General features: G+C 47.4%; 1 protein-coding gene across 1 annotated transcript; it reads left to right on the top strand.

Annotated features, from left to right (window-relative positions):
• Positions 1–298: 298 nt before the first annotated feature.
• LOC118588659 (interleukin-3-like) lies at positions 299–2044 on the top strand. The gene is made up of 5 exons (XM_036195224.1): positions 299–463; positions 560–601; positions 1471–1602; positions 1727–1768; positions 1892–2044. The coding sequence occupies exons 1-5, from the start codon at positions 299–301 to the stop codon at positions 2042–2044; spliced, it is 534 nt and encodes a 177-aa protein (XP_036051117.1).
• The last annotated feature ends 11696 nt before the right edge of the window (positions 2045–13740 follow it).

The following is a 13740-nucleotide window of genomic DNA, read 5'->3' as shown; positions in this document are numbered from 1 at the left end:
CCTGAGCTGGCGGAGCCAGGCTACTCCCACTACTCTTTTCCACTACGTCCATCTCTATGACAAAGGAAGAAGATGGCCTTTGAAGAAGCACTCTTGCTTCCCATGTTGATGATCTCGAATACTAGAAAGTGATGAATAAGTCTGTGGTTTGCTATGGAGGTTCCATGTCAGATAAAGCTCCTTCCGATGCCTCCCCCTCCCCCCGCCACCGCCCCGCCCCTACAAGTTGTAAGCACATATAAGGTGGAGGCCACTGTGGCTTCTTCAGAATCCGCTTGAAGGACCAGAACGAGACACAATGGTTCTTGCCAGCTCCACCACCAGCATCCTCTCCATGCTGTTCCTGCTCCCGATGCTGTTCCACTGGGGACTCCAGACTCCAGTCAGGCACTCAACTCTCTCAGGCACAGCCAGCACGCTCAATTGCCCCTTAATTGCCAAGGAGATTATGAGGAATCTCAACGTGAGTATCTGGCTGAGGTTGGCCTGCTGTAGGCTGGCTCCCACAGGCGCCTCAGGCCCACAAGCTCCATGGTTCTTTCTCCTTGTGTCCCCACAGGCATCCGAACTCACTGACAATGATGCCAGAGATCTACTTAGGGTAAGAGCTTGGCCCGGCTTTGGGGCGTACTTGGGTCACATCCATCTCCTGCCTAGGTGACTTCAGCCATGTCACACTCCACTCTGCCTTGTTCAGTGTTTGCATCTGTCTCAATGGGGTTGTCAAGAGAACCACCAAATGACTCTCCAGGCCTTACCCTTAGCTGGGGTTCAGTACATGCCACAGCCTTGGCTGGAAAAAGTTACATTTTAGGATATATGATGAAAAGACAGCTGTGGGTGAACCCTCTCACAGGCCTCTGGCTCCATGTTCAGTGGGGAAGCCCTGGACTGGCAAATGGGCTGTCCTCTGTGACTGTGTCTTGTGTCCTTCCTCCTCCTTAGAGCTGTTTGTGTTTTCCTCTCCCACCAGCCCCAGACATTACTTTCCTAGTTCTAGCCAGATGCAATGGCTCTGGCTCATCTTTGTTTGCTTGGACCTAACAGGAAGTCCTTTCCAAGCCTGTTGGATGTCTACATGTCCCTTCCTTGGGGGCATGCTAGGACCCACAAGGGTATTCTTGTAGGTGTCTAGGAATTCTTGTTTGGGTTGAAGCATTAACCTTGGCATCTGGCATCTTCGGCATAAGTATTTCCCCAATTCTCTGCCTTTTCCAGAGCTTGTCTGGGGAGGTGTGTTTTCCTTAAGTACAGAAAAATCTGCCCAGGCCCTTCGCACAGCCCACAGACAGCCAGGGGTTAGGACTTGGTGCTTGGGATGGGCCGGTCTTTGCCTGGGATAGGCACTTGCTCTTAGGTCCCAAGAAGGGACCAGGAATAAGGCTGTCCAAAGAAACCTCTAACAGCAGGCTCAGCTCCCTAGTGCTCACATTCCTTAGCTCTCACACTCCCCAGCTTTTACCTCCCCAGCCTCCCACCCCCAGCTCTTTCATGGAGGATTCTTTGCCCTCTCAGGATAATACCTCACAGAGAGCAAACCTGTGCGAATTCCTGAAAATGAGAAAGCAACTGAAGATAGAGACTATCAAGACCAATCTTGAGGTGTGTAAAACTGCTAAGGGCTTAGGGGATCCCTGCCTTCATTCTTCCCAGCATTTGGTGTGGAGGGAAGTAGGGCCTGTTCCTTTTTTGAGGGATCTGACTGTGTCCTGGTGTCTCTCCACAGAACCTTGAGCGTTGCCTGCCAGTGGCTGTGAATAACTCCAAGGTAAGCTGCCCTTCCCCCTCTACATGCCCTGTAGGTAGTGTCTATCCACAACCAGACTTATAGCTTGCTATGGCCCTCAGCAGCCTGTTTACCTCTAATGCCATTTTCTCCGGCCCCTCACAGATGATAGGCATCTTCCTTGAAAAGAATTCGGATGACTTCCAGAAGAAATTGAGATACTATGTGAGCCAACTTAAAAATCTGCGGCTAACACCAACCCCTGGGTCACCTCATCCAACATCTGACTCTACTTTTTGCCCTGAGTCCAAGGAATGATAAAACAACGGAATGACTGGAATCTGAATGTCCCTCTTGGTCCATGCCAGGAGTAAGATTTCATTTTGCCCCATAGCATCAGATGTGTGATCAATTTATCTACTCTCTGAATTATGTTCTCATTTTATTCCATCGAGGCTATTTATTTATGTATTTATGTATTTATGTGTTTATTTATTTATTTATTACCTTCTGCAATGTGAAGTATATCTATTTTAGCTGAGGAATGGTTTCTCCATGTTTTGAAAGAAAAAATGACCCCAAGGGAGATGGAGACATGTTCTTTGGTTCCTTGTGTTTTAAACAGGCTTTTAAACACTCGTGGAAATAAATAATTTTGAACAAATGAGCTTTTTTTTGGTCCAGTGTCTCTGTGACAGTCTGGGTGAGACTTGTGGGTCATGGTCTTTGGGTGCAGGATAGAGCCTGCCCCCCTGAGCTCCTTCACCTTCCTGCCATCCTCTGCACATGGGAGCTAAGGAAATGACCTGCCATCCCCTCAACTCCCACATCACAAGCAGCCACACAGCACGCCACACGTGCAAGATCTTGGTCTGGACATTTAACCTGTGCTATTATTGAATACTTTCATCATCCTAAACTAGAGCGTGCGATTTCTGTTTTATGGGAATATGGCAAAGTGTGGCAAAGCAATGTCCCAGTAAACACAGCTTCTAAGAAGTGCCCCAACTCTAGGACTCAGGCTTGGCTCCTCTGGATCATTATGCCGAGGACTGAAATCCCATGGAATGCCACCCCTAGTGGACACGTGCAGCAGTGCCCGCAACTCCTTCCCTAGTGGAAACCTGGTACCAGTCTGAATTCCCACATGGTGTTGCCCTCTGAGGATGCAGGCTACTCAGACTCATAAACTGTACTCCTTCTAGAAGTTCCCACGCCTACCTAGGCTTCCAGCTTCTCTTGGCTGGTTTACTCTTCCTGCCTCGTGCCTGACTCCAGACTGGCCCTGGGATACATGGCCTATTGAGCCAGACTGAGATTTCAAAATGCATCTTTGACCATTAACCCCAAATCTTTGGGGGCCTTCATGGGCTTGTCCACAGTCTGTATCCTAAGGCTGTCAGGTGCGACCCACCTTCTCCTCTTATATTTCCCCGCGTCTATCAACCTCTTGGGAGCTCCAGCAAATGTGGCTTCCCAGACTTCCCCCTACCTCAAACCACTCACCCACCTTAGCTCGGTCCGACTGGAGGACCACCACTGCTACTTCCGAATTGTCCAAGTTGACTCATGAAGGACTCTTCTCTGCAAGGGGAGGGCAGACATTTAATGATATCCGCTTCCAGAAACCAGCCTGGATGGTGGCGACCTGGCGTTCAGTCTGCCACCTGACTTTTTGGTCCTGTGTGTCTCTCTCTCTGGCTCCCTGGAACCCTGCCTGGTGAGGAACTGGGCTGGGACGGGAGCGGGGGGGGGGGGGGGGGGGGGGGGTTGGGGACACAGGACAAGAGGTCAGATGAGCCACCTTCCTCTCTTAGGCAGTAGTAGCCTCCCGGATTCTTGAAGAGTCCCCTAAAGACAGCTTTGGGGACTGACACCAGACTCTGGGGCTCATTCCCCTCTATTTTTCTTTTCTATCTTTATCTCTTGAAGTTCCAAGTGAGGAACAGCCCAGCTGCTTGAAGATGTAACGAGGATGTGGGCAATTTATCTGCTGCTAGCTCAGAAATGTATTCTTCTACATCCTTCCTCCCAATACACTTTTAAATTCCCGAAGAAATAAACCTCTCCCCCCTCCCTCCCTCCGGCTCCTCTCAATCCTGACATAGGGAAGGCCTTGGGGTGCTCAGAGGGCAGAGAAGTCAGAGACATTACTGCAGTTCTTGAAATGACCACTAGGTGGAGATATGTCCCTAGTCTTAGGGTGCACCTCAGAACTATGGGGAAGATGGGGTCTGAGGTGTCCAGTTAACTTGGAATCTAGACCTCCAATCCTCGTTAGTGTCCACTTTCACCCACTTGCCTTCACTCACAGATTTTTGAGGGGTCTGGTTCTATTTTCAACCTATCTGAGACGGCATGTGTGCTCCCCTCCACGTGGTCTGCTGCCTGCTGCCTGCTGCCCTGGTCAGCCATGCTTCTCCCATAACTAGTTCACAGGGCCAGAGTCAGTGGTGAGCTGAGACCAGCTCATACTGGCTCATGGAGCCAAGTGTTAAATGTTTAAAAAAGAAATTCTAGAACTTCTGGGTAAGGTGGTAGATTAGAAGCAGCATGTGTGTGCAGAGATGAAAACCAGATAAAACCACAATAGATCTATTCACATATGAAAAGGAGCTAAAGAAAACAGAAATAAGCTGACTAGGAGTTTCTCCACAAAGAAGAAGCCACGTCACTGGTTTCAGCCACCGGTATCCTGCTGGCCAGCTGCAAATTGAGGGTAGGTGGAAACCTCAAGAGCTAGAGAGAGGGGGCCCAGGCTCTGGAAACACAACTAGAGGTTGGATAAAGTGTGCAACAGATTGTGGCTGGTGCAACTCAGAGGCTAAGACCAGGAGACACTCATCAGAGAAGACAACTGCCCCTCCCCTGCCACTGCCTGTGAGCTGCACTGGACTATGAGAGTGCTGTGGGACCTTGATGGCACACAAAGGTAAGCTCTTGCATGCAGGCCTCACACCCTCTGGAACCTGCCACCCAAAGCCCGGGGCCTTAAAACACCAGAGGCAAGGTTGGAGCTTGCAAGCAGCAGGCCTCAGAGCAGGGAATGCGGGCAGAGGGTGGATTTTAGTGGCCAAGATCTTCCTCATTTGTAAGGACACACTGACTTGACTTGTTGAGACTAGCAGCCCCTCCCTACTTGTGGAGACTGATACACTTACAGTCCTTATTTTCTGCAAGAGTTCCTTTGCTCCTCACAACTCAAGCCTGCAGCTCTCCTCATTCCGTCCTCACCACCTCTTCCCTCCTTTCTCCATTTCTTCCCCATTTCACCAGTTACATCTTGATCCCCTTAGCCCTAAAGGAAATGATAAAACACATGTTCCCCAGTCAGAGCCTAGGAATGTGGTATCCAAAACTTATCAGGAACATCCCCCAAGTGCACAAATGTCTTCTGCAAGCCAACACCAGGACAGCTGATAACTCATGTCCGTTACCGATGTTGCCTACCCTTTGAATAACAGCAGGTGTAGCCAGCTCACCAGGAAGACTCGCATAAAATAAAACCAGGAACAAGAGGAGCAGGGGAAAGTGAAATCCTCGCAGATGCATAAAACACAACCAAGAATCACCAAAACTAGGAGACTACACCCGTTACAGCACCATCGCTAGCTCCTCACAACTCCTCTGTCTAAAGAAAATGAAATAGCAGAAATGCTGGAATCCAACCTCATAACAGATAAATAACTACATAAAGCGCTCCCCGGCTCCCACTGCCCAAAGCAGTGAAGAAATCAATTCAGGACGGAAACAAAAGGATCAGTAACTTGGAAGAGAAACTCAAAACCATGGAGGAAAAAAAAATCCAACAAGGAAATTGCACACTGAAAAAGAACCAAACAGAAAAGTTTAGAAATGAAAGAATCAATAAATCAAATTAAAAAGACAGTGGATGGGGTGGTGAGACGGCTCAGTGGACAGAGGTGCTTGTGTGAGGGTCTAATAACCCAGGTTTGATCTCTGGAACCCACCCACAAGGTGACAGGACAGAACCAGCTCCCAAGGGTTGTTCCCTGACCTCCACTCTTGCACTGTGGCACACATGCACCTGCGTTCATTCTCTCTCTCTCTCTCTCTCTCTCTCTCTCTCTCTCTCTCTCTCACACACACACACACACACACACACACACACACACACACACACACACACACACACACACACACACACACACACACACACACACACTTCCAATAAAATATTTGCAAACTGAATTCAAGAACACATTAAAAAGATCATATATTATGACCAGATTGGTTTCACATCGCAGATTCAAGTTTGGGTCAACACACACTAATCAGTAAGTAGAGTACACCACACAAATAGACTTAAGGACAGAAATCATACTATCATCTCTATAGGTCCAGAAAAGGCATTTGACAAAGTTCAACACGCCTTCATGATGAAAGTCCCAAAGTCATTCAGAAGGAGCATACCTCAACATAATAAATATTACATGTGGCAAACCTGTAGTCAACAATAAACTAAACAGGCAAAAACTGAGAACATTTCTTCAAAACCTAGAACAGGATAAGCATGTCCAATTTCTCCACTCTTATTCAGTATAATAATAAAATTATTATCATTATTATTATACTGAATAAAATATATATAACTTATATATAGTATAATAAATATAATAATATTATTTAAGTCCTAGCCAATAGGCAAAGGAAAAAATTAAAATAGTTATAAATGGAGAATAAAGAAGTCAGATTAGAACTAGGGCTTTGCTATAGGACCCTGCTGCCACATACAAAGCCTTATGATAGGAGCATGCCACTTGATGCAAATTAGATGATTCCTCAGCTACTGTCCCCAAACCTATATATTCCATACACTTTGGAATAAAGTTGAGTTGTTTCACTGAAAAAAAAAAAAGAAGTCAGATTATCCTTACCTGCAGATAGCATGAATATGCTGAAAAGACCTTATTTAGAGTTTCCAACAGAAAATCCTTAGGTTTGATAAATACTCACAGCAAAGTTCAGAACACAAAAATCTGCATACAAAAAATTAGTAGCTTTTCTATATACTAGTGAAAAAATTTTCTGAGAAAGAAACTAGAAAAACACACCATTCACAATAGCTCCAAAATTTAAAATAACTAGACAGGTGGATATTAAACCTAGCCAATGAGATGACAGAATTCCACAATAAAAACTTTAAGACACTGAAAATAGAAATTATGGGCAGAATAAATATTGTGAAAATGGCTACATTACCAAAAAATAGTCTACAGTTTCAATGTGATTTCCATTAAAATTCCAGTGACATTCTTCACAGAACCAGAAAAAATTTCTGAAACTGTTCTACCCCAAGTAGCTGAGAGAATCCTAGGCAGAAAGAATAACGCTAGAATTTTCATGATATTTAACCTCAAATTATGCTACAAAGTCATAGTGACAAATACAGAGAGAATTGATATGCACACCAATTGGACAGAATAGAGGCCCCAACAATAAACACACACAGCTATAGTCACCTAATATTTGACAAAGACATTAAAACACACACTGAAAAAAAAAAAAAAAGGCAGCCTCTTCAAACTGGTGCTCGGGAAACTGGCTATCCACATGCAGAATAGTGAAAGTAGGCCTCTGTCTCCCACACTGCATAAATGTCAATTAGAAACTAATCTAAGACCTGAATAGAAAGCGCTAAAAGTGCTAGAGAGAAAACACTCAAAGCACAGACGTGAACAAAAACCCTTAGAAGGACCCCAGCAGGAGAGGAACTCACCCTAGGAACTGACAATCATATCAGTGAAATGAAGTTTCTACACAGCCAAAGAAACTACCAGAAAGTAAGGAGGCAGAACACTTTAACTAGCTATACAACAGACAGAGGGTTAATATCTATCATATACAGAGAACTGCAGAAATTAAACAATGAACCTCCACATCTTCCAACCAATAAATGGGATGCTGAGTTGAATAGACAGATCTCAAGAAAAGAAACAAAAGGTCAATAAATATTTGGAAAAGTTCTTAGCCATCAAGGCTACTCAAAACTATTTTGTGATTCCATCTTACTCCAGTCAGAATAGCGCGCGCACACGCACACGCACGCACACACACACACACACACACACACACAAATGGTGGTCTGTATGTGGAGAAAGAGAAACTCTTACTTATTGGGAGTATAAATTGGCACAGCCACTATGGAAACTGATATGGAAGCTTCTAAAAAAAAAAAAAAAAAAAGTGGAACTACCATGTGACCACTTCCATATCTAAAAGACTCTGAATCCTACCGCGGAGACACTTGCACATCCTTGCTATTCACATTAGCCAGGAAATGGAATCAGCCTAGATGTCCATCAACGGAGGAGTAGACAAAGCAGATATGGTTTACATAGTGGAGCTTTATGCAGCCATAAAGAAAAATGAAATCATGGGATTTCCGGGGTGGGGGGAAGCATAGAACTGGAAATTACTATATTAAGAGAAGTAATCCAGACTTAGAAAGACAAATATCACTTATTTTCCCCCTAATAAGGGTCCTGTATTTTAATCTTTGTACATGTGTCTATATGTGGGTGTGGTTATAGGTCATGAAACTAGAAAGGGGACCATAAGAGGGGACACAGAGGTCTTACAAGAGGTGAGGGGGGACAGTGGGTAATAGCATAACTTCCAAAGCAGAATTGGGGGAAGGGGACCAACAGGAGGGGTATGGGGAAGGCTGAGGGCGGGATGGGGTTTCAAAGAAAGTGTATTTGAAATTGCATAATGAAATATACTACTTTGCATGCTAATTTTTTAAACTCTAAAAAAGGTATAATAATTGCCAGACAATGATTAGTGAGTGATCTGTAGTATGACAGTCTTTAGTCTCAGTGATAGAATTTACAACCGTGCAAACTGGGAAACATTTCTCTGCTGTGATAACACACTAACCAAAAACAATTTGTGGAGGAAAGGATCTCTTAGGCTTACAAATCCGTCTGTCACCAAGCAAGCCAAACAGGAACTCGAGGCAGGAACCTGGAGGCAGGAACTGAAGCAGAAACTGAAGGAGTGCTGCTTACCGGCTTGCTCAGTCTGCCTTCTTATAGGACTCACGGCCATCTGCCCACCTACAGTGGGCTGGGCCCTCCCACATCAATCATTAATCAAGAAACTCTCCCTCAGACCCGTCCACAGCCAATCTGATATAGGCATTTCTTTAACTCAAGTTTCCTCTTCTCAGCTGACTCTGTGTCAACTTGACAAAAAGCTAATTAGCACACCTCCCCAGAGACTCCTTTCTGGAATTCTGCTCCCCTTTTACCAGCTGCCAGAGCCTCCCTCACTGGGAGTGGGGCAGCAGTCCATCCATCATTTTACTCTTGCCCAGTGTCTCACTGAAGGACCCACTTCGTGATGCTCCTGTCCCATGGCAGTGCCTTGTGGTTCATGGTGCATGTTGGCTAAGCACCCATGTGGGAGGCTCTGTTCTAGCCTTGTGGACCTGTCAGTGAACTAAATAGAGGGGCCTCTGGGGGTTACTTTAGATTGGTTTGTGAAAGTCTCTGTGAGGAAGCTGACATGTAAGTGGGGACCTGAGTAAGAAGAATGTGCCAGCTGTGTGACTATCAGAGGGGGGAAAAGCTATGGGCAGAGGGAACAGCAGCCGGGTACCACAATGTGAAGGAGGGCCTGGGATGTCTGCCATCCCCCCAGACTCTCTCCTTCTCTCCCCAGTTCTGGGTTGGGCCCTGGGGTGCTCCAGGTCTGCACTGCTGAGGAAACTTACAATGAGCAGGAATTAGTGGCTGGGTCAGACACAGACACAGTGCAGGAGGATGTGCAGGTATGAGGAGAGAGGTCAGAAACACAAGGCTCATTGCAGGCATGGAGTGGCAGATGGAGGTGATGTTCCTGAAGTGGGAATGGGCCTTCACAGACATCTTGTGGACACATTAATGTCCTTCTGGAATTGTCCAGTCTGCAGCCTACAGCCAGCTTGAGTCAGGAATGACCACTGGCATGTCTCACTTAAGTTTACCTTTGACCCCCAAACCTCAGACCCTATCTGGGTTTAGCACAGCCTGGCCCAAACATAGCCCTGGGTTGGAGTCCAGAATCAAGTTGTGGTTGGTTCTTGGTAGGATTTGGGGAGTATCTATATGCTTTGGATTTAGACTGAATGTGTACTCCTAAATATTTGCGTAATGGTATTTGCTAGTGGGGTTTTGAGAAAGAGATTAAGTGCACAGGGGCTCATAAGTGGGAATGATGTCTTAAATAAAGGATTTCTAGTCCAGAGAGATGGCTCAGTAGTTAGGTGTGTGGACTGCTCTTGTGGAATTCATGTCCTAAAACCTATGTTGGGGGCTCACAACTGCCTGTAGAGCTACCTCCAAGGAATCTAGCGCCCTCTTCTGGCCTCTGAGGGGACTTGCACTAGTATGTACATAGGCCCCATCCCCCCATAATTAAAAACAAATCTTGAAAAATTACCCCTGGAAGGTCCTCAAGTCCCCCTTTCATGTGAGGACAGTGTGACAGCTGCCCGTGAACCTGGAGGTGGGCTAAAGAGCACTGAGCTGTTAGTTCCTACTCTGTGGACTTCCCAGCCTCCAGAACTATGAAAGAAAGAAAGAAGGAAAGAAAGGAAGGAAGGAAGGAAGAGGAAGGGAAGGGAAGGGAAGGAGAAGGAAGAGAAGAGAAGAGAAAAAAGAAGAGAAAAGAAAAAGAAAAAGAAAAATCCCTGTTGTGCCCAATCCTTTATAAGGCCCATACAGACAGGCCCTTCGTCATGCCCAGCCACTGGCAGGAAAGGTGCTGACCCCCTGATCCAACAGGAGGCGGGGCTGGCTTGCATCCTCTGTGCAGCTGTCATGGTACCCAGACTGCCCTCTGTGCTAGGTCAATAAGTCCAAAGGGCAGCAGAGGGCAGCAACGGTCCACAGCAAATCCTAGAGCGGGCCACCTTCCTGTATCTGAGGTACTTCTTCTGGGGAGTAGGTCACACCAGCTAATCACGAGTTTCACTTTCATCTTTTATCTTAACTTTACAAGTACAGCTTTTCACTGGGGGGACCCCATATATATATGTGGGGGGGGGACCAGAAAAATGAATCAAAGGGAAATTTCCAGAATGGCAAGTATCTAAGGAAGGTAGAAATAGAGAACCTGGTTAAACTCACCCCACAATTCAAACCCTCCTAGACTAGGAAGAGGTCTTCCCTCCCTGGCTTTGAATTCCCATGTGAATTGGTTGCTGAGGCCTCCCCAAGCAGAGGCAGGGTTAATGAGATACAGGCTAGAACCTTTGGGGGCCTCCTGGCTCTGTCCAGTCAGCCGTCACAATCCAGGGACAGGGGGCAGTGCAAAACAAAAAGGGATGGATGGATGCTGATCTCAGGTGCTTCCCACTGGAAGGGATGTCCAGGAGCTCACCCAAGCAGTGGGACTCCACCAGGTACAAGAGGATGGGCAAGACGCAGGGGGGAGTCAGGCAGAGGGCACTGAGCATCAAAGGCACGGGCATCTAATAGCATAGGATGAATTAGGCACAGGGGAGTCTAATCACACTGGACCATTCAGTGTGACCGAGTACCAGGTGACCAAGGTGGAGGCTGGACCCCTTCTGGCCTCAACTGGTCCCTTCACTTCATCATGCTTCCCCACTCCCAGGATGGCCCAGCCAGCATGACAACCATGGAGAGGAGAAAACCAGATGACCACGGCCTGGGGTTTGGTGGGTGTAGAGATGCAGAGAGTTAGGATGGGACCTTGAAGATACTGAGCTCACACCAACAGGAAAGAGCCAGGGCAGAGGAAGGGAGTTGCAGGCAGAAGCAGAGACCAGCCCCGCAGAAGGGAGGAGGAGGTGTTCCTGTGATGATGAGGGCACATGATGGAGAGGGAGAGCTGGGCAGAGGGGATGGAGTTCTCATGGGGTGAGTAGGGTGACCCTTTGAAACCTTGAAGTTGGGCTCGTGGATGTGGATGTGTACTGGGCAAAGATGCTTTCTTCCTGGAGTGAAAAGGGATGTAGACAATCCCCACAAGGACTGAAGAAGTCTGGGGTCACCCCTACTATGATGGTGGGAGAGACTGAGGCACGGTGTAATGCAGACAATGGGACTCACAGGCTGCTGAAGCCCTAAGCCACAGTGTGTCTGCTGGTGCCACTGGGGTATAAGAGCCTTTCACCTGACCCAGGGCCCTCCTGGGGTCTCCCTCTGGACATGGGCCTCCACTGATAGCTTGTGATGTACCACATCCTCCCAGATGCAGCCCGAGTGTGCACCTGTCGTCACTCAGCTCCATCTGCGTTCACCCAACAACCCCCACATACACTTTGACATGGTTTTCGGTCCCCCTTTTCTACTTCCTTGCCTCCCCTTACACCAGAGTTTAGATCCCTCTGTGATTGCCTCTGTGTCCTCAAATCCCCCTTCATGCCTCAGAGAGACAATGTTCAGTAGCTCCTTGCAGTTCCCACTGTCGCTGGTCACCATGGCTTCCTCTATTTCTCACAGCCTCTGAAGACCCCAGGTTCACCTTCCACTTCCAGCCTGGGTCATGCCGACATTTCCACCTCCCTGGGCACTCCATGATCCCCAGGGTGTGTAGAACTCTAGTCTCAGGACTTCTTATTGTCCCCCTCAGATGGGAGGCTTCAACCTTGGCTCTTGGGACTTCCTTTAGTAGCTTCTCCCGTTGAACCTTGCTAGGAGTGCCCAGGGCTGTCCTGGAGACTAGTCTGGGCAGCAGAGACAGCTGATGTGGAGACAGGGTGCCTCTATGAGCAGGGAGCTCAGGACACATTAGAGAGGAGGCTGGACGTTAGGGGTTCATGTCTGGCAGCAGGACATGGGCCTCTCTTCTTTTTCCCTTCTAGGGGCATATTCTGGGACGTATTTTGTGTCCTGGCCCCATGTGCTAGGGTGAGTGCGGTAATAAAAATATTGAACAGCTTGGGCAAATGAGATGGCTTGGTGGCACTTATCATCAGAGTCTTATTTCTAGGACTTGCAACAGTGGGTAAAAGCACTTGCTGCCACACCTGATGACCTGAGGTCTATCCTGGGCACTCACGGCAGAAGGAGAAAGCTGTCCTCTGACCCCTACACACAAGCCATGACATGCATGCACCACACCAATAAATAAGTGAATATTGAAAAAAAAATTAATAAATAGACAGCTACTGCTAGCCCTCGGCAGGACTATGTGCTTCGAATCCAGAAGGGTGGAAAGCCACCTGGGCCAAGAAATGTTGCTCAATTTGATATCCCTGCCCTCCTCAAGCAAACAGAGTTAGGCTACTTATTCCTACAGGGCATGATCCTGGGTATCTGATCGCCTATAACTGCCTCCTCCTAGCCAGGATAGGGGCAGGAATAGGGAAGACGGTCTTGTTTCCTAATTGGCTCTTTACAGGGAAATGGGTGCAGCACAGCCACTTTGTAGCCTGTCCAGATTCCTGCACAGCATTGCACAGGCTGCCTTTGCCTCTTGAGGGTATGCATGGGGACATCTTGGAGCACTAGAGCAGGTCTGCATAGCATGGTGACTATATTTCTCCATCAGGGACAATTTAATCCATTTGTTCTTCATGTAGAATGCTGACCTGCCCAGATCCAGGTGATGATTTCTTCTCCTTGACAGTTTGGGGAACTGAGGCTGGAATGAAGGCCTCCCAACTAGCCCAAACAGAAAACCTAAGCAGAAAAACTTCATCCACTAAGCTCTTGGCAAAATTTAGGAAGTACCTTTGGTGCTAGTCTGCAGGCATCTCTGCAGTGACCTGCAGAGGTCTCCATCCCCCTGTGAAGATGAAGAGTGGGCCCAGAGTAGGACAGTGGTTTGGAAGCACAGTTGCCAGAACTGAAGGAAGGTCTGCACTCTGCACCCATGACAGTCAAGACTGCTGCTTCCTAGGGGGTACATGAGGGACTTGGCACCAGCCTACCAGGATACACATAGTCTAGGAGTGTGGGGACAGGTGTGTGTTTAGAGAGGAGTAGTTAGGAAGCTAGTGGTCCTAGGCATGAGAGGTCCTCAAGGACTCCTTC

The sequence above is a fragment of the Onychomys torridus genome, chromosome 8 (assembly GCF_903995425.1).
Source record: "Onychomys torridus chromosome 8, mOncTor1.1, whole genome shotgun sequence".
NCBI classification, from domain to species: Eukaryota; Metazoa; Chordata; class Mammalia; order Rodentia; family Cricetidae; genus Onychomys; species Onychomys torridus.
The sequence above is the reverse complement of the archived record's forward strand: the minus strand, read 5'-3'. Positions and strand labels throughout refer to the sequence as shown.

Bases quoted from the DNA above. Each gene is read 5' to 3' on its own strand.
- LOC118588659 (XM_036195224.1), top strand. From the start codon at position 299: ATGGTTCTTGCCAGCTCCACCACCAGCATCCTCTCCATGCTGTTCCTG. The intron at 1,603-1,726 runs GTGTGTAAAACT...GTCTCTCCACAG, and splicing joins CTATCAAGACCAATCTTGAG to AACCTTGAGCGTTGCCTGCC. The intron at 1,769-1,891 runs GTAAGCTGCCCT...GGCCCCTCACAG, and splicing joins TGGCTGTGAATAACTCCAAG to ATGATAGGCATCTTCCTTGA.